Source organism: Phalacrocorax aristotelis, chromosome 15, assembly GCF_949628215.1.
Source record: "Phalacrocorax aristotelis chromosome 15, bGulAri2.1, whole genome shotgun sequence".
Taxonomy (NCBI): Eukaryota; Metazoa; Chordata; class Aves; order Suliformes; family Phalacrocoracidae; genus Phalacrocorax; species Phalacrocorax aristotelis.
In genome coordinates, this window is record NC_134290.1 from 16,332,103 (window position 1) to 16,352,712 (window position 20,610).

Consider the following 20,610-nt stretch of genomic DNA (forward strand, 5'->3'; position numbering starts at 1 on the left):
ATTATGTTCTAGTGAGAAGATAAATAAATTAATAAACTCTGCATCCACTTAGTCATTTCAGAACCTGCCCTTGCCTTTGCTGCCTGTCTTTGTACCCCAGCAGTGTGCAGGTGTTAGGGCTGGTATTTTCTGAGAATCCACTTAAGGGGAAAACAGCGGCACTGGTCTTCCCTTGCCTGACTAAATATCACCTAACCTGGCCTCTTTCTTCCCTTCCCCATCTTATTCCTACTAGCCCCTGTTGCTCTTGCTAATAAATTAGAGAGGTTGGTTACGTTTCTGGCAGCAGAAGAGCCTGCCAGTTGGCTGAAACAAAATTTGACAAGTGCCTTCCTAGAAAGGATTGAGTCTAGCTGCCATAGCATGTACCCTCTGAACCAAGAATATGAATTTTGATTAGGCAGAGAAAGCCCGCTGGCTTATGTGCACATCATTTCGTTATCGCTTTCTGCCATAATGGTTGAACTAGCAGCGTCGGCACCGTGGCTGGCAGATCTCCACTTGTAGCTGTTTATAAAGAGCTGTCTGGCTTATAAAAATCTCCCTAATCTGTTCAGGTGCGTGTTCTGAGAAGAGAACCAATTGTTTCTTTTCAAAGGCCTGTGCTGTGTGTGCTTTTAAGGATCAATTTGGCAGTGAGACTCTGGCAGTTGATACCATCAAAGGGCTTGTTGGGGTTTGTTGGGTTTTTTTGATCCGAGATCCCGACTCACCCTCGCAGCTTGCTGGGCTGGGCTTCGTGTCCAACGGGGTGCCCCAGTTGAGCGCTGCCTAACTGTCCCAGCGGGCCGTGCTGGTGGGGCGAGCCCGCTCGCGGTACGCCCCGCCACGCCAGCCGTGTGCCCAAGTCATACCCTGACCCTATTAAATGGCTGGCGTACGTGGGCCTGCCCTGTCGCGTTGCTGAAGCCGTTCTGCTGTTTTGGGCATGCCTGTGGCTTTCATGTTTTGGGGAGGGAGCAGCCTCATCGTCCAGAAGTGTTTGCCAGCCCAGTAGCTCTTCCTTCCCGGTGTCAGGAGTCTCCTCCGGAGAGAGGGTGGCAGAAAAATGCCATAGATACTCTGCTGGTGAAGCGTGGGAGAGCAGGAGCTAGCTTAGTTTGCGGTGTCCTCTCTGGAGCAGGAGAAGGCTGCCCTCATTTCATCGGCCTGCAAGACCTCCCGACCTCGGCTGCCATCTCGGTTCCCTCTTCCGTGGAAGCGTTACCTGGGGATTAACTGGCCAAAGATCCCTCTTGGCTCTGCCTTCGTGACCCCAAGCGCCTCTCCGGAGAGTTTGTGCCTCCGTTTCTCTTCATTACTGCCAGTTATAGTGTGGGCTCCACTACATGTTTCCTGAAGTAAAGGAAAAATTACAGTTATTTCAGAAAAAGTGAGCTTGATTGCCAGAACGGTTTGCTGACTTTATGGCTGACATCAGAGGTCCCTTCTGAATTGTCACTTCTGATGGGCAGCAATAATCCTCGCCTCTTAGGGGTGTTAGCTGTTCGGGCAAGCTCCCCTTTCAGCGGGTGCTCAGGCGGAGTTGGGCGACGTCTCGAGCTGTGGGCTCTGGCTAGTGCTGTGCTGTGTCAGGCTGCAGCGCTGCAAGCAAACGTGTCCCGGTTCGCAGGCTCGGTCCGCCTGGCTTTTGTGGGCTGAGACTTACATTCCCAGGGTTCTGATGATTCAGATAACTTACAGTATATTATTAATAAATTTAGTACTATTAAAATCCCAACACTGATGTTACAGTTTCCTTTTATTTCCACAGTGAGATTCTGTTGTGATTAATTATTTTAATGCTTCCTTTTCTTTAGAAACTAGATGCCAAATCACTTATAAAGCTGAATTTTGCTAAAAACAGTGAAGGTAAGTGCAGTCATTTTCTGTGTGGTTTTTTTTTTTTTCTTAGTGAGTGCTTTAATAAATCCTGGTTTGTCTTACTCATGGTAAAGGTACGTAGTTTGTGTCTTCTATGACGGTTTTTATTTTTTGAGTAGAATTACTGCCGCTTGTGTATGACATGGTTACCTTTAAAGTACCATTTCTGTTTTTCTTTACAGTGGGGAGCTGTAAATTATTCAGCAGTTTCACTTTACTATAGCTACTACTGAACTAAGGTACTATTTACTTTAGGGAAAACTTCAAGAAAAGGCTACATTTCTATAATATGTTACCTTTTCTTCTAACTTGCCTATGGCATTATTTGCTGTTGGTTTTGAGCAACTTTTTGTTTATAAAACGAAGTAGGCTTGGATGAACACATGGGTTTTTATGAATAGCAGCATATAAGGAAGCATCCTTGAGTTTTATTTCTTCAGGGTTAAAGAGATAAAATCTGCCATCTACGAGGGAATGGTAGGAATAAAAGAGAACAGTGGCGATTAATTCATGTTTTGCAAGGCAGATAATGATTTCCTTTAAATGAGAGCGGCAAGGATTAGGTGGGAATAAAATTCTGGAGTGTCTGTCTCCTTATCTTACCAACAGTCCATAGACTACAAGGTCTTTTCTCTAGCTGATGGATTTCTTCTGCCTTTTGTGTTCCGTCTGTCTCAAGAGCAGAGTGTTAAAAAATTACCAATAGTCATTGTGGCCAAGGCTTTTGAAAGATATTGTGCTTTCCTTAAAGAAGTCCGGTTCATAATGCTGGGGTGGAATGACGGCAGCCACGTGGTCTCAGAAGCCTTTTCCTTAAAAAGGTGCATGCTGCATCACTAAAGATCAAGAGAAGACGCAATAGAAGAGGAAGAGTAAAATGTTGCATTTCTGTCTAGCAGCAAACTTTTCTTTAAGTCTTAACATGTAGAACGGTTGTGATGTACGTAGGATCTTCTCTGTGCACACCTATGCAATAGAAAAGGTCTTCAGATACTGCAGGTCCTTCCGTTTGAAGAACTGAAAACGCGGTGATTTGCTGTTTTTCACGCAGCTGGGGCGAGGCCTCGCATTTTAATGGTGTGTTTCTGTATCCACCAGTTGGGCCACACCCTATGCCGCTTCCAAAAATCCCTTTCTAGAATTCCTCTTGAATTTCAGGCCCTTGTGGTAGTGGCTTTCCTTCAGCTCTGGTGGCATTAACAGAAACAGTCCTCAGCTTTTACTTGCACCTGCATGCTGGAGGTCAGAGTGGCTCCTCCGGCTGATGGGCTTGCCTCTCCCGTCTTTGCGGGGGCTGTGAGCAGTCTCTGTCTGGTCTCCCTGCTGGTTTTGATTTTCAGATGATAATTAGGTAAAATAGAACCCAACAGGCCCAGCCTATTTCAGAAATCTCACCCAAACCCCCAGGTCTAGCAGACTGATCAAGTATTAATAACCACCTTCTAATTGCTTTCTGCTGAGATCATCCAGACATTTTTCTTTTTCCTCGTGCGTTGCCTTCCATCAGTTTGCTTGTTGTTGACGTGCTTAATATTTATGCTGACCCTCCTGGGAAAATTCACAGCTTGATTAGAGCAGAAGCTGGGTTCCTTATTGAATAACGTGTTCAGATTTAATGGCATTCTGCTTGCCACGTTTGAATACAAAATGCTCTCCTCTCCTAAAAGCACAACAGCTCCTGTGAACTTTGTTGTAGGGTATGAGCTAAACTTGTACTCCTGGGAACAGCACTGAAAGTGGATCGCGGGGCGCGTTACAGGGTGCAGGCTCACACTATCAATAGTGCTTTGATTACACCAATAACAATTATATTGTGGTACTTAACAGATATCGAGCAAGGTGGGCAAAGTTCTGTGTTGGGGGATTGAAGGCAGTAAATTTCAAAACTGCATTTTCATTGCTTTACGGTTCTCTTAATTGTTGCTTTTTGTGTTTGGCCCTGAAGAATCAAAGCGTGGTTAAAACACCATTAAATACACACTGAAGTTACACTTTATATTAAAAATTAATGTAAATATCCTTCACAGAGGTATGAGAAATCGGCTGTTTCAAAACAGTTGCAGCGACTTCGTGCCAAATTTAAACTTTTTTCCCCTCCCTCAGGTCAGTACCACTGTCCAGTGCTGTTCACTGTATTCACCAATAACTCCCATATTGTGGCCATCAAGACAACTGGAAATGTGTTTGCCTATGAGGTAGGTTCTCTGTTGCATTTCACTGTTAGACTTTATACCTGATGCGTTTCATTCAAGATCACAAAACCCTTTAGAAAGATAGGTAGGTTTTACTCTTGTTTTACAGCCAGGGAAATTAAAGTACAAGGAGATGAACTGACTTCACAAATTCTTGTCCAGCTTTTGCCTTCAAAATATGAACAACCCTAGAATATGGTTTAAAAGATATTTTTAAAACCTTTTCCTAAGTTAATCTGCATGCACGGAGTCTTATAGACCAAAATGAGCAGCTTTTATATGCTCCTTGATTGAATTAATAGGCAAATCTTCTGTTGTCTTCTCTCTGATACAGAGTCATCACCAAAACACAAATTGCCTCATTTCTATTCATATCAATGAATAAAAAAAGCATGTTTTTACTGGAGCTGGGGAAAGAGCAGAGAGAATGCCTTAATGGACCCTTAAACTGCATTTCTGTTTGTGTTTCGTGAACATCTCTGTGAACCAGACAGAATTTTAGTTGTGTCTTGTTTGCATAATCTTTACTGTAAAAGCAAGGTTTATTTGTTTTTCAGTAGCAAATAAATCCTTCAATTAATGGATCCATATGCAGCATGGTAAAAAGTCTCAACACTGAAACATCTGCTTTTTGAAATCCGTCGATGGGAAATTCCAGTAGGACTCTCGGGTACTGGGAGAGGAGCAAGCTGAAACCATTGCAATCAAGGAGAGGGCTGGATTCATCACGTTTTTGAAAGCTTGCTCTGCTGTAGTTGAACTGTCTCCACTCCGGCTGTGAGAGCAGTCAAGATCAGGTTAAAATAGGAAGTATTTTCTATTCCTTCTGAAAGCACAACGCTTTGATTGCTGTGCTTAAAAGGAAAGAATGAGCTGAAGAGTGGTCTTTGTTAAACGCTTGTCGATATTGTACAAGTCTTGCTCGGTTTGCTATAGTTTACAATACCGGGCTTCCTAACAAGCCGTGTTCCTCATGGTGTACCGCTTGAAGCAATAGCATATCGGTTTGTTATAAGCATAGAATTGATTTATGGGCTTCCGCAGGTACTGAAAAAATATTAGCACTTTCATCTGAGGAGAATAGAGGACATTTGGGTGAATAAGATGGGTTTTTTACAGGTAGACCTGCATGGTCATCTCTCTGTACGGCGTGTAACGACAAAGCAGTTATCCCACACCGATTCTCACCAAGAAGTAATGCGCTGTTGCTTTGTTGAGCATCACTTAGTTTTCTCAGGTGAACAGAGGTGTTGCTGCAGCCTAGGTGCCGCGGTCAGGGTGGGCAGAGTGAGGGGCTAACGCAGCCCCGCTGTTGGGCGAGCTGGCCTGGGACGCGCGTGTCTCCCCGAGGGGTGCTGGCAGTGGGGGAGGTACGGACCGCGTGCTAAAGCTGCCTGCCCTACACCATTTGTACAATACTTAGAAAGCTGCAAGCAAGATTTTTTTTTTTTTTCCAGTATTTTTATAATTAATTTGGTTAAAATTATATGCCTAACTATGGAATGGAGACTGCAAGGTTTGTTTGGTTTTTTTTTAAAAAAACCCCGCACAAAACCATTGAGTTTTTTAGGGATGAAAGACAAAAGCTTCTCATCTGTTAAAGCACATAATTAAAATATTGCAGCTGCCAGTTGAGAATTAAGGGTGACATTGTTTTCTTTATCATTTGTACTCCAAGGTTTTATTGGTATCACATATTTACTTGTAATATTTACACATTAGGATCTCGTTTTTAATATCTGTGTCTTTTGCATGGCTGTTAGGCGGTCGAGCAGCTGAACATAAAACCAAAGAGTTACAAGGATCTTTTGACAGATGAGCCCTTCACTCGGCAAGACATTGTGACGCTGCAGGTAAACTTTTCTCTCTGTTCCATGTCCTACCAAAGAGCTTTTCTGCAGAGGATGGAATGTTGCGACGTACACTGTTGTAGCAGGAGTCTAGAATAACTGAGCAGAGAAACATTGTGTGTGTGTCTTGGAGATGGGTAGAAGGGGGGCTGCTGGATTTTCTTTGTTCTCCAGATGAGCCACAAAGATGCCATTTAACTTAAAGCTTGACAAATCTCTAGAGTGATTATTGTGTGCCTTGTAGATAAGCAGATTGCTCAACTTCATGAATTGAAGGGGGGGGGGGGGGGGAAAGTGCCCAGAAAAAGTCAAGGATGCCATGTGAAAATGTGGATTTTGACAAATACATTTGCGGTTGCTCACTATTTCACTGTACCCAACTGAATATAAGATCTTATGCATAACTGTACATTTGAGATACGAAACTACACATAAGATTTGGGTTTTTTTCTATTAATCTTACCCAAAAAATTGCTGTGACACCTCCGATCTATGTGAGACTTAACAGAAGTTCATTGGGAAAATACCAGCTAGAGGAAAGGTAGAGATGTGTCCAGACTCATCTGCAGCTCTAGGCAGCCAACAGTTTGTGCTCTATGTTATCAAAAGGAACATATCGTAGAATCTAAAGTATATAAATGTTCAGGAAGTCAACATGTTACATTAAGACTGAAGCTGATTGTCCATCTCACTCTTCTGAAGATGCCTAAAAGAGTCAAAGCTTCAGAAAACCTTTTTTTACAGAATGTTTCTCTAAATGTAGAGTAAAATAAGCAGCAAACCAGAGGGTTTTCTTTAAGTGCTTGCTTAGAATGGTTTTCTTCTGATTCAATACCAATGTTGGTCTTTTACTGACTGTAACAGAATTAAAACCTAAATAAAAATAGCATTGTATATTTCAGAGTGAAAAGACAGTTACTTACAGATGAAGTTTGCTATTAAAAGGTGTAACGCTTTTGTTTAAAAGTAGGCATTTTTAAGCTTGCATGATTTCAAAATATGGGAAAAAAGATTCAAGGGTCGTTAATTTTGGAGTAATGAGTTAAGTGTGCATCTCATGAACAGTTAATTGCCACTAACCAAGACTAATACAGTCTAATTTGAATAGAAAAATATTTTTCATTTATGTCTAAATTTAAATGAAATTTATCCCTTCTTCCCTACTCCTCAGTGCTGGGCAACATGTTTATAAATATTTTCCTCTATTCCTTTGGGCTTGTGGCTGTTCAAGCTAATGCAACAAAGTGAAATGTTTTTAATCCAACGGAAGTACAAAACGTAGCTTTTTCAGTTTGAAGGCTCCCAGCAGAATGTTATTTGAAGGTAACTGCATGGTTGCTAAGGGATTTTGAATGGTGAAAAAAAAGACAACACGAGTGACTAAAAATGGTTCTGTGCATCAGTATGGAAACCCAAATTATTTTGAACGATTAATTGAAATGTGCAGTCATTTACAATATTCTGGTATGTTTTGTAGGTTAGGAATTCAATGTATGTATAAAGAGTGTGTTCCTGTTACACGCCTAGCTTTGATTTGTCATAAAAGCGAACAGATGCTGCAGTCCCCTAAATCCCAGAATGCCGTGGCTGGCAATTTAGGTGTTCCCTATGTGGATTTTTATCAATATTTTTCATCTTCATTCTGTTCTTGTCATGTTGGGTTTCTCTCTTGCTTGGAGGAGTATGTCAGTTAACAGAAACTAAGTAGACTGTCATAGCTCTCCAGTCACTGGTACAGTCACCCTGCCAGCTGCATGGCGTCACAGCCGTACGTTGCCTGACCCCTCTCACGTCCGTTCGGGATGACCGTGCGTGAGTAGATTTGTTCCTCTGAAATAAACAACTGGTTAGGGATTGGTGTTAACTACTGTAGTGTACAGTCTTGTGCTATACTCTTGTCAAATAAATTCAGAAGTAGCAACAGTACCCCCATCGTGGGACTGGACTGGAAGAGATTTTGACCACGTGAATGCTGTTAACCAGCTAAAGTGTGACCCTTCACCCAATTCGTTTCTAAAAATTTATTTTCAAAAAAGGATTTTCAACAAACAGGCCAAAATGGCTTCAGGGTGTTGAATGAGAAGCAAGAGCCTTTTAATGCACTGCACAACGCCCACTGCAAACCTGCAAGTATACCTTGATTTCTCCTGTTGAGATGCTGCCCTACCCCAACTTGCTTTGGTGAGGCCAGAATGCAACCTGAAGTGGTGTGACTAGCCTGGGTATTAAAATTCCTTGTGTGTATGTTGTATAGGAATCTGTTGTTCTTTTCTGACAGTATTTTCTTCATGTAAATTGTTGAAAGGCAGACCAATGTCTCCTCTGCAAGCTCTCTCGTTGACAGCACTGCAGGCAGCACGGCAGCTTCACACTGCCAAGCTCCACCACCTGTGGCTTTGTTTCTTAGCCAGAGTTCGTGACTGCAATCTGTTGTGTTTCAATTTGTGGCTCTGGAGCTCTGTCCCAAACCCCGCTTCTCTTAAAAACCTTTCAGTTCTGTGCTGAAATTTATCACTTTGTTGTTTTCCCATTCTCCCGTGTAAATTGAGTACTGTGGTACCTGAAAGAGTTGGAATTGAGAGTCACTTGGTAACACTGACCCTGCTGTTTGGCAAAAAGGTAGATATAAAAGCAAGTTGCTATAAAAAACATTCTTTGCTTTGCAAATAACAGCTGAATAGGACCGTCTGTTATAGCTGTGTTTATCAATAGAAAATAGTGTTTCCAGAGGCTGAATCTGAATGTCCTAGGAAGCAGATGGGGTACCTGTGTTTGGTAGTGAAATACAGCATGCCGTGTGGGAAATCGGAATAATGTGGGTTTGCAGATTATTTTTATGATCACATTTTTCCGTACTGATACATAAAGGGCAATCCTACAGCTGCTAGGAATGTTCTTTTACAGAATAGCAATTGACTTTGAACTTGACCTCTCTCTCCTAATGTATATAATTAAAAACAAAACCAAAAAAAATTTGCTTTTCCCAGAAGAGAGAATTGCATAAAATTCTTTGTTCTGTTCTCGGTGCTAAACACTCACTAATCATAATCGATCCCTGTTATCTTTTCTGGTGAGCACCACCTCCGCCGGTCGCTTTGATTTCAGTGATAGTTATTTGTGTCCTATTGCTATTAAGCTTACTTCTTAAAAAGGACTAATTTTTTTGGATCTGGAACTAAAAAAGCAAAATCATAACTTTAGTTGTTAATAACACTATCTTACATCTAGGGTGTGGTTCTCTTTGTAAAGGAGTCCACAGCGCTTCCTGCACTTACATGTACAGAAACTGCTTTTTTCCCTGTTGAAATGCAGATGTCCTGGGGTAGAGCATGGCAGTTTTTCATCAACATATGGTGATATCATGCAGCCCTCAGGGCAGGAGGTAAAGAATAATACCATATTCTGCTGTGCGAGATACATTACCCAAACTGGAATGTGGTTATTCAGGCAGAAGATGTGGTGGATTCTGGTTTAATACCTTGCTGATAATGTCACGTGCATTTCTGTCGTTACGCCGTGTGAAATCCTTCCTAGACACCAGCAATCTTAGTATGACTGGATTTTTTTAGACTGTAGCTCGTTAGCCTCAAGTTGAGATTTCCTTTTCCTACCTGTGTGATCTCGCCCAAACTCAAGTCAAGCTTTCCATCTTCCACAGTGCAGGTGTTACCTTTTTCCAAGTTCCTCTCTCCTTACATTTTATCATTATATCAGGTAATTTTTATCTCAACTGTACTGGTTCATGTATACACAGAATATAATATCGCTGTTGTATTTTGTGTTTCTCATAACTCTAAACCCACTTTTATTCTTTTACCTTAAAAGGTGATCAGCTCAGCCTAATTTAGCATCCCTTGCAAATGTCATGAATGTGCTACCAGCTGACAGACAGCTCAAGTGCTCCAAGATGTATTAGTTATACTTAATGGGCAGGTATGACGTGAAGCACTTAGAGATCTGTGGGGACAGGGTATCTGTAAGAGGAAGGCTGGTGTTGTTGAAGCTTGTCTGCAGTGTTCTTACCTCCCTTTTCAGCTTCCCATTCTGATGCGTTGCTGTTCGTCATCTCACTTTGCAGTTGTTTTAAAGGTAGGATTCAGTATAGCTTTGAAAGAGTTCTGCATTAGGCTATGAATCAGAACTAGGTGATTCTTTCAGTCCTATGTTTTACAGGTTTTCAGCTAGTTTTCAGTCTAAATGTTTAACCTAAATTGAAGTTATCTTCCAAGTAAATTGTTTTGGGGATGTAATTCAGTGTCAGATCTCAAGGTCTGCTGTCCACCATTTAGTCTTTGTGACAAAGTATGGTCAACAGTCTGACAGAAGTTACTATTAATTAGTAATTCCATGTGTGTTTCAATCATATGTTTTGCACATGATTGTTGGTATAATGGTGTGGACCTTCATAGCAAGCACGTAAGTAAGTACAACCTGGATTCCCTCGTATAAGAGTGGGCAGGTTGAAGCAAGCGCCTGCCCCAGCTCAAGACGCACAGAGAGCAGCAGGTCAGGTAGTGCTCTGCTGCACATGGTGGTGGGCTCTGACAACCCTGGGGCCTTCTTCCCCTCGCAACAAGTGTGAGAGGGTCCTGAGAAAAGCAAAGAAAGAATGCTGCAATACCCTGCATTCACGTCCCATTTGGTGGGAAGCGTTCAGAGGAACTAAGAACAATTTCCCCTTTAGCCCCCCATCGATTCTTCATCCTCCACTATGCTTCTGTTCATAAACCACAAACCACGCTCTCAAATTTGTGAAGATACAGCAGAAATTATTTCTGCTCTGGAGCCTCTTAGAAGCTATTGCTGGGCTATGTACCGGCAGGGGCGGGGAGTTAGTGAGAAGCGCGGCTCTGCTCGACGGCCGCGCTTGCAGGTAAAGCAGAGGCAGAGGTGCTCTGTTCCTCTCTGCCCAAAGAATTGCAATAAACCCCCCCAGCCCTGTGTGCCAGTGGTAATAGGCACGGCCCTCTGAAGGCAGCCTGCTGAGAGCCTTCCCTGACAGATGCGTGCTAGCAAATGCCTCTGCTTTGCACCACAGAAATGGAGGGGAGTCCTGCAAGAAATAAATAGAGAGGGAAAAAAAAATAGTCCGGGTAGAACGGAAACAGGTTTGCTGCTGTTAAAGAAAAAAATATTATGTACTTCCTTAGGTCAATTTTATTGTTTCTGTACAAGCTAATCCGCTGCGGGCAAGCCACGGTGCCCGACAAGCTGTTTAACACCGCTGGCATGTGTGGCAGGAAGCATAACTAACGAGCTGAGTTGGAGGTAGCTGAGCTGCACGCTGTTAATTGATATTTCACCCCTCCGCTATTTCTCGTGTGCACCTTGTGTGGCAGAAGGTCAGAGCAGATTTCCTTTCAGTTGTAGGTGAGGGCTCTTTGAGGGCAAGTCCTGCACCGATGCGTGTGCGGAGCGCCTGGTAAAGAGCTGATGTGCTGGGACGTGGTCGGCACATGAAGGTGGCAGCCCTGAGGATAATTAGCGATGCAGCACGGCCGACACGTGGGAAGAGAGGAATCAGGCATCGAAGAAATCACACGGGCTATAACTGCTGGCTTCAGCCTGCTTTTTCTGGGGGGCTGTGTGTATGGTGCTTAAGATTAACAGAGTTTAAACTGTTTCTTTAAGCAGGTGAGACCGGAAAATGATAGGAGAAAACCAAGTGGAATAAAACTTGAGATTAATTGTTTTCAGAGCTCAGCTTTCAGGAGAACATAAAATATGACATTTTGGATAGTCATGGTAGTTAGCGACCCTTTGAAGTCTGTATCTGTGCTAGTAATTTGCTAAACTAAAGTTTATGGTTTGTAACCTTAGTAAGACCCTGAGACTGCTGCCCATGGTAATTTGAACACATATTTTTAAACATGCTAAGACAGACAAAAGTAGGGCAATTTACACCTCATGGTTCATCTTCCTTTGTGATTTCTGTGCACTTACACAGGACTGATTTCTTTAGGCCTTTGGGCTTTAGGCCTTAATCTTAACAGGATTGGGAGCATCCCTGTGAGTCCAGCCTTTCTCTGACCAGGAGAGGCCGTTAATTCGTTAGAGCTCAAGGCTTTGATGGTGCAGGTATGTCTGTCTGCGTCCCTGTAGCGTTTTGGTTGGACTGCCCGGATTCTGTGCCCAGTAACTGTCATGGATGCAATGAGAGGAATTTGGCAGGCTCGTTATTAGTGTTTAGACATTTTTCTTCCTGAAGTGGTGTGCCTAAAGACTGTGTGCGCTTTTAAAATTTACATGGGACCTACCTTTAAAAAAAGTGTATCTTATGTTGTAGGACTCAGTTCCATCAGTAAGGAAATGGTGTGTGTCTTCTGCAGCACAGGTTGGACTGGTCAGGTGTGCTTCTGCTCTTGGGGGTGATAGAAGCAAATGATGTCTTGTGTTTAACTTAATATTCACCGCGGTACTGTCGCACTTAGTATGTGCGTTTGTCCATTCTAATCAAACTAATGCTAATCAAACTTGTCCTAGTGTATCACGATGCTGGATGGGAGGAATCCGTATGCCAACCGCTTGTCCTAGGTGCCTGTGTCAGATGACACTCAAATTTCAACTTGAGGAACCGCTTTTGAGGTTGTTTTCTGCTGACAGCGAGAAGCCGGATTTGGCGTGGGCGCATGGGTTGTCTGCCTTCTCGATGCGTGGTGAGACTCGTGCTTTGCAGAATCAGGAACGCAGGGCAGAGCGCTGTAAATCAAACCTTTGTCGAGGTGTCCACCCGAATGTGGCAAAGGACTTTGCGGAGGACCTTGGTCTCAGTTCTGGGGTATGGGGTTCTCGGGTCTCAGAAAGCAGATGGACGGCTATAGTCTGCAAAGGAGAGGGAGCTGCCCTGTGGCCTCTGCTGTCCCTCATGCCATAGTGGATGCATTGCCTACGGGGAGGTTAGCAGCTTTGGAGAGCCCTGAGAAGCCCCTGGCAGGGAAGGAGGCTGTAAACATTTTTGCCGGAGATGCTCAACGCCTGCAATTAGGCTGGTTAAGCCAGGTAAGCGTTTGAATGAACTGTGGCTGTGAAACAGTTTGAACTAACCTGATTCGAGGTACCCTGAGCACAAAACACTTGGTTTCACAAGGCACTGGCAGTTGTGCTGTCCTTTTATTTATTTTTAAAGAATCAATAAATCAGTAAATCAAGAAGCTTTATTTAGAGGAATATAGTGAAGGTGTTTTACTGCTGTCTCCTGCCCTCCCTGCTGTCCATGGGAAGTCGGTTTCAGGAGTCGGTCTTGCCCTTCAGCTTTGCATGAGCGGCAGACATGTGCGTTGCTATAAATCAATTTGTCCCTGTTAATATTAATACATAGATTTTTTTTTTTCTTTCCTTTCCCGAAAAGGGTAAGCACTCTTACCTCCTTCCCCTTTTGAGGGGGTACGTTCATGTGCAAGGCAATGATTTCTGTCTGGGAAAGCCGCAGCTCCTGGTACTGAAGAGTATTTGGGAGGAGACAACCTGTGTCTGCTGGAAACACACTGAGCCCTTTCTCCAGACTTTCTCCATGCATCTTGTTGACTGTCAGACAGGAAGGCTGAAGTTATCTCTATTAATACATACATAAATATGTATATGAAGTAATAAATACACCTGAGTGCCAGTGTCAGAGGATACCAAAATGGTTAAAAACAGGCCCAAAACTCCTATTCCTTAGTAGTTTTATTTAAAGATTATCTGTTGCTAATGAAAGATCTTAAAGATAAAAAATATTTTTTTTTGGCAGTCCATGTCTTGATGAAGCTCCATCGGAGGGGTATAGTGGGGCAGGAAGCAACAGAAAATCATTATATAGTGGTTGGGAAAGGAGACAGCAGAAAGCCAGGAGGTCGTCTTTAGGGTGCAGAATTGCACAGCTTGAGTTTATAAATGTGTCTTGGTTTCACTACCAGCAGTAAAACTAGAAATGCCCTCTCTGGTGGAAGCATACCGTTTCAGGGATGAATAAAAGGCATGATTAGATCATTTAATAAGTGATGGAGCTACCAGCTCTCTATTAATCATTCCTTGTAGCAGAGATGGAATTGCTGGAACTTCTTACCAACAGTGGTGGTCTGGGAAGCTTTGTTAAATTTGTTTGGGATAACACTATTCCTGTCAGTGTCATAGTTCTTTGCACAATATGTTGCATTATTGGTATCCTGAACCTGAAACTTGCATATTATTAAGATATTTTGGTATTTTAGCTTTTGAATTGTTTTCTGTAAGGTAGACTTTCCGGAAACGACTGGGTGTCCTGGGCTGATGCTTTGACCTTTCTGTGCTGCAGAGGAGCTTGAGGAGAAAACCTGGAAATCCTTGTCAGAGGAGGATTAAGGACTGTTTAATAGCAATATAACATAACCTAGATCACCAGTAGGCATTCCCTGTCTCACTCTCCCTAACAAAAGGTCAAAGTTAGGCAGAAAGTTGCCTAGAGATAATATAAAGACTCACAGTAAATGGATGGTGTATTTTTGTTGTTTTCCTTGAGTGGTCACTCAATAGAGTTTTCATAATACCACTTTTTGTTGCTTTTTGAATTTGTTGTTTCTATTTTTAAATGTAATTCTGTAAGTGCAGAGTTCACTAGTAAAAAAAATCAAAACTGCCCTGACTGCAACTGCATTACAAAAGTTCACGGAGCGTGCGCAGATCAGGCACGCTGCTTTGAAGAGAGGGAGGTAGCTAATGTGAATTTGCATAGATTTTGGACCAAACCACAGAACGAAGGAAGGAATCAGGGGATTCGTTTGTTCTTCTCACTAGGATAGGGCAGGCTCAGCTTGGTTCTGTTAATAGCTTCTGTAGGTAGGATATGTGTAATATTATGTTTGGGTTTAAATTCCAGATCCCTAAGGAGCTGACTGTGAACAGGCTCATTGCTGATTTCAGCTGGGGCTGTTTGCTTTGTATTTTTTTCATCTTTCCGTGGTTTGGGGAGTGTGGAAGTTATCCCCTCTCTCCCTGTTCATTTATTGTGGTGGTGTCTGCCCTTCAGACTAGTCTGTTGCATGCAATGGGTGTCTACCAAGCTCTCTGATATTTGGGTTTTTAATTATTATTTTCAGGATCCAACAAACCTGGATAAGTTCAACGTTTCGAACTTCTTTCATGTTAAGAACAACATAAAAGTAATTGATCCAGGTAAGGGTGAACTGAAGGCAGGCTGAGAAAACACCAACCCAAATATGCAAATTCTAAAGACTATGTTATGGAGTTGACACTGCTTCTGGACGGACGCCCCTCAGTGCCTCGTGGTGACTTTGAAAGCTTCCTGGAGACATCAGTAACTTGGTGAAACTGTCCCTTTCACATCAAAAGGTTTTAAGAAATTTTGAAGCAAAGACATGATTCTTTGAGAAATCATTAACTGTCTCTACTGAGTGCTGTGCAAACACGGAAAACTTTCCCTAGACTTTAAGAGTAGGCAGATGAGAGAGGAGTGAGAAGAGAGGGAAAAATAATCTACCCAAAGGCCCATTAGGCTTGCACCGGCACCAAGACAAGGAAACCTGCATCTCCTGCCTGTGCTCGGCTCTTTCATGCGGAGCAGCAACGTATTGCCCATCCCTCTGTCCGCATAACAGCAGACATCTTCCAAGTTAAAGATTGATACAGATTTTTCTAAAATACTCCCAGAATTATTTTAATAATAAAAAAGGTCATTTTTTTTCTTCCTAGTTATCAAAGAAGTTTGCTTCTCAATTCTTTTGCGATTTTTTGCGAGCTAAATGCTCAGTAATATCTGCTAATATTAAATTGCTCAAGGGAAAAAATTCTCTCCTTTGCCCTTGTGGTTTCCTTTAGAACTGTTTCTAATGAGGTCTAATTGTTGATTCTAAGCATGGTGTGTTTTTCTGGGTCTTATGAGGCTCATCTTTTTTTGCTGTTGTTTTAAAGCTACTGGTTCTGCAAGCAAGCATCTCTCTCCCTATTTACCTGCTAAAAATAAGTGGGCGTTATCTCACAGGTGTACTATTTAATAACAAGCAAATAGTGGGCATACCAAGACAGAGAACAAATGAAACTTGTAAAAATCAAAGGATAAAAATTAAAAAATCAAATTCTCCAGTCCGGTCCACCAGCCTCCTCCCCCTGGTATCGCACTAAAGATCTGGTCTTGGGATACTTGCACCACAGGCTTGGCCAGTCAATGAGGAGACAAAGGGCAGAAGTTTATATTGTACCCGACTGTATCCTGTCGTTATTTTCTATAAAAATTTCACAAGACTTGCATGAACTTAGATTATTTCTGGTGGTTTCAAAGAAATTTTTTGCAGCAGTTGATTTGAAGTTGTTTTTTCTTTTGGTATACTTCATCATATTGGCATTTATTGTGCTGTTTTTCAGGTTATACTGTTGTTAGTGTTATGCATTGCTATTCATTACTGTTTCTGCAGGAATAAATATAGTTACTAGACCTTTTTATTTTAAAAAAGTAGACATAATATCTGGAAGATTTTTGAGTAACTAGATATGTAATAAACTGAAGGAGCACAAAATAGAATTTTTCTTTTCACTCTGAATGATTTGTCTTTGTCTTCTCTAGATGAGGAAAAAGCAAAATTAGATCCATCTTACTATTTGAAAAATACAAACACAGAGACCCGAGAGACTTTACTGGAGCTTTATAAGGAATTCAAAGGCGATGATATTTTAGCAGCTACTATGAAGGCTCCTGAAAAGAAGAAAGTGGATAAACTGAATGCAGTAAGTTGATTTAATCTGTAGTTTGGCACTGACTGACTTCTTCAAGAGTGGTGGTAGATGTTTTTCAGCTTAGAGGCTGTCCTGCAGTATAAACAGACACTGCTCCTTCTGGTTCTGTTACATGGAAATTTGTCATAGATGAGAATATGGGAATCGTATTGGGATTCCTTAGAAATACAGTGTTTGTGCCAGTGAATTTCTCTTGGTTAAATCATTGTAAATGAACCTAAACATTTAGAAACGGAGCACAATACGAAGGAAGAATCTTCATGGTGTGGTTATGAGGTATATGTTGCTAGAACCTTTTTTCCAGGTTGCAATCTCTTGCTTTGAATTCATTTATCATTGCTTCCCGCAGTTATTGGCAGAGAGGACACACCTTAAGGGCAGAGCAAGTGAATAATTTCTGGTGTGGGCAAATATATAAATGATCCACAGCTGCTTCTCCACTTTTGTAACACTGGATGTTCTTCCAGGTGCATGTTACTGTGTGTTCATGGTTGTCAAGAGAAACAGTTCACCTGCATCTAGATTTCCTACATCAAAGGCTGCTTGAAATGGGCAAGACAGAGTATTCTTTCCTTTAATAATTCTGGAATATATGTGTCTTTGTGCTTTGATTACACTTCCACAAAAATGCAGCACGTGGCTTTTAGTGAGGAGGCTTAGTGACGGAGCAGGGAGTGTATGTGACCAGGGAGCAGGATCACATTTGCTCCTTTTGCAGGGCATTGCCGTGTTAAAAGAAAACAAAAGATGTAGGGAGGAAAATAGAGGTGAGAGGCAGACCACGATGAGCTCTGCACATGCTGGAGAGTCAGATTGTCAGCTAGTGATGTGGGTGGGCATAACTATAAACTTGCGCAGGATGCAGCGTAACCTGATGGACGGAGCACTGGTCCGACCCGGACTCTTTACAGGCATTGCCCCAGAGCCGCTAAACATACCTCTGGGTTTATTAGATCTTTGTAATTTACTGCGATATTCATGTGTGGCGTTCACATTTCCTTTCTGCCCGAGAATTACAAAGCTCAAAGCAGGCGCTGGGAGCCACGGGGCAGTGCCCCTGCACACAGAAGGGCTGCGTGTGGGAGGGGGTGGTTTGATTTCCTCCACGCTATCTCTGTGGTTCACTACATTTTCCTTCCACTTACTCAGCAGCATTGGGGAATTTTACAGATGTCTTGCCAGCAGTACTCCTTTCATATCCCCACCTGTGGACATCCAAATAAATTCTGATAATAGAATCTTTGCATAATGATGTATGACAGTGTCGTGGAGGCAGCAAGCCCCTTCAGCTCTGCGCATGGGCAGCCTTAACGAGGGTTTCATCGGAGCAAATGTTACGGGTAGCAGGTGGAGAATGATCACTGCATCGTGCACTTCCTTCTTTCCATAGGAGCTAGAGCAGAAAGCCTGTCCTCAGAAGGATGACATTTGCATGTTTCTAGTGTTTATATAGTATCTTTAGTAGATAAATTCTAAGATCTAATGTCTTTCTCTTGCTTTTTCCTCTGCAAACAGGCTCACTATTCTACTGGGGCAGTAAGTGCTTCCTTCACCTCCACTGCAATGGTTCCTGAAACTACCCACGAAGCAGGTACCAGAACTGCCTAGCTACAGGCTGTTTATTTACTTCCCAGTTTTAAAGCGTGCTCTTCAGCGCACATACATTTACGAGGGCTGAAGGAATGCATTGATAATTGGTCAGTGATGATGCCATGGAAATGTATTCCCTGAGCAGATATATCCTTACTTTCCAGTGAGCTCATTCTGAAAATAATGGAGCAATTACGAATTAGCTTTGGCTTTGAATGGCAGTTACTTATGTTGAACTGAAGTTAATGAGGTATTTTCTATGGCCAGAGACCACAAAATGGGATATCCACTTACGTAAGTTAGGAATGAATTATAATCTCTCCTCAAGTAGCATACAAAATCTTTACCACCTTTTTGGCCTAACCCAGTATTGGTTAGAATGACAGTGGATTTTGTGGTGATAACTTTTGATTTACTGCTTTTCAAGGTTACAGAAAAATGCATTGTAGTGCAATGAAGTTCTCCTTTCATTCTCTAGCCTAAACCCAAATGCATAGAATTTATTTAATCTGAATATTGATTAGATAGCTGAGCAATTAGTATCCTCGGTTGAAGAGAAAGGTCCGCCTTTTGGCACTAAAATTTAGAAGTATGTCAGACACTTAGGCAAAGATTGAATACCTTGCTAAAACTACGTTTACCAAGTTGAGCTCCTTTACTTAGCGGATTACAGTGGTTTGCAGGTGAATCTTTGAGTGTTGAAAATATCTGACTAGCTGGGCATTTGACAGAAGGGCAGAGGAAGTATCCGAGGTTGATCCTTTGGTTTGACTTTCCAGTAATGTTTCCAGTAACTTAGCTTCATCTGTGTTCAGGCCTGGGTAGGTCCTCCTATGTCAGCAATTTGTGGTTGACTGACGACTACCTGCTTGGCTTCCAAGTTTGACAAGAAACAGTTTGGTTTCAGGGTAACACTTACCATTGGTAGACATTACTTGAAAATTATAGTGTGTAACATTGAATGCTTCTGTGACTTAAAAATATAGATGATATTGTTGGCTCTCAAGGAGTTGGTGGTTTTCTGAAATGGAAAGTGTTTTGCAGGGAGATTAATGTGAGGTTATTGTAGCTGAATAGCAGAGGACAATCCCTGAAGACCCAGTACCCCAGGGGAAGAGGTCAGACAGCAGCATCCAGCAATTTGTTTTCTGATAATTTCTAAAGATAAATGAGTAATCTTCCAGGGCGCTAATTATTGTCTTTTGCTTTAATACAGCTGCCATTGAGGAAGATGTTGTGAGATACCAATATGTGAAGAAGAAGGGCTATGTGCGACTTCACACCAATAAAGGAGACCTAAACTTGGAGCTGCACTGTGATATGGTACTGTGTGCCCCACGAGATGAATCTCTCCAGATAACAGACAGAGTAGGAGCTGGCAATGGAAATGTCCAAAGAAACAAATAGTGTGTAGTTGTAATAGATATAGATAAATAACTAGCTTTCAGCGTTGGTGTGTTTCCATGCATACACAAAACTCCATTGTAAAAGGTATATATACTATTTTATATATTATACTAGTATCTGTATCAGTTCTCTGTGAGTAGTCCCATACATTTTAGTGGGCCAATTACAGCATGTCAAGGTACCTGTTTAGAGCTTCCAAGGGTCAGGCTTATAGTGACTCAAACAATGATGAGGAAGGTAGAGAGAAAAGGAAGAGTGTAGAGAAGAGAGAATAACCCAGGGTTACACAGCTTGTTAATGGCAGAAGCAGGAGAAGATCCTCAGTGAAACTGAGAGCAGTCTGTCAGCCTGAGTTCGTGCAGTTAAGATCCCGAGAAATGGTTGGATTTGCTTCTAAATCCTGAGCTTTTCAGAACATAAATGAAAACTTCAGAATATGTGTTTTAATTCCTGCTGTCGCTGTGTTGGTTTTTAAGGTTCAAGTTTTCAAATATCTTCCCTTGGCCATTAAGAGGTAGATGTTCATTTTAAAAATCAATGGACTGGAGTTTTTTTATAGTCAATACAGTCTGATTCTGGGGGAGAACTGTGGCTCGTAAAGTAATACATACGGCAAGAGTTACGATAGACAGATGAGTTGTGAGGTCGCTGATGTCTCAGACGTCACTGCTTGCTAGCGTGTGGGCTTACTTATTTGTACAGACATATCTATAAAAGGAAAAAGGTTTTCAATGTAGAAAGCCCAAACCTTCCATTGTTTACTGAGGTTTTTATCTCAGGAGGTTATAGGCCTGAAGGTAGGTGTTTTAAGAAGTTGAAGGATGTGAGTAGGGGTTTAAGTGGTAAAACTTCTGCTTGTTGTGCCCCTCTCAGAATTTAAGGACTGTGGTCCTGGCGAGGAGCTGGGGTGCCTGGTGTGAAATCCAGAGATGCGCTGGGAGAATGCATCCTCTGTTGCCTGGGAGAAAGAAAAAGGAGCAAACGGGACAAGCCTGCTAGCTTTC

The 20,610-nt window shown here is 42.2% G+C and overlaps 1 protein-coding gene across 1 annotated transcript in view; it reads left to right on the plus strand.

Moving 5' to 3' along the window:
• Nucleotides 1-20,610, plus strand: part of PPIL2 (peptidylprolyl isomerase like 2) — a 73,767-nt gene that overhangs the window by 13,914 nt on the left and 39,243 nt on the right. Inside the window, exons 6-12 of the mRNA XM_075110865.1 lie at nt 1,800-1,851; nt 3,967-4,058; nt 5,819-5,908; nt 14,959-15,034; nt 16,440-16,600; nt 18,125-18,200; nt 19,416-19,522. Coding sequence (XP_074966966.1) covers nt 1,800-1,851; nt 3,967-4,058; nt 5,819-5,908; nt 14,959-15,034; nt 16,440-16,600; nt 18,125-18,200; nt 19,416-19,522 — 654 coding nt within the window. The remainder of the gene's footprint in view (nt 1-1,799; nt 1,852-3,966; nt 4,059-5,818; nt 5,909-14,958; nt 15,035-16,439; nt 16,601-18,124; nt 18,201-19,415; nt 19,523-20,610) is intronic.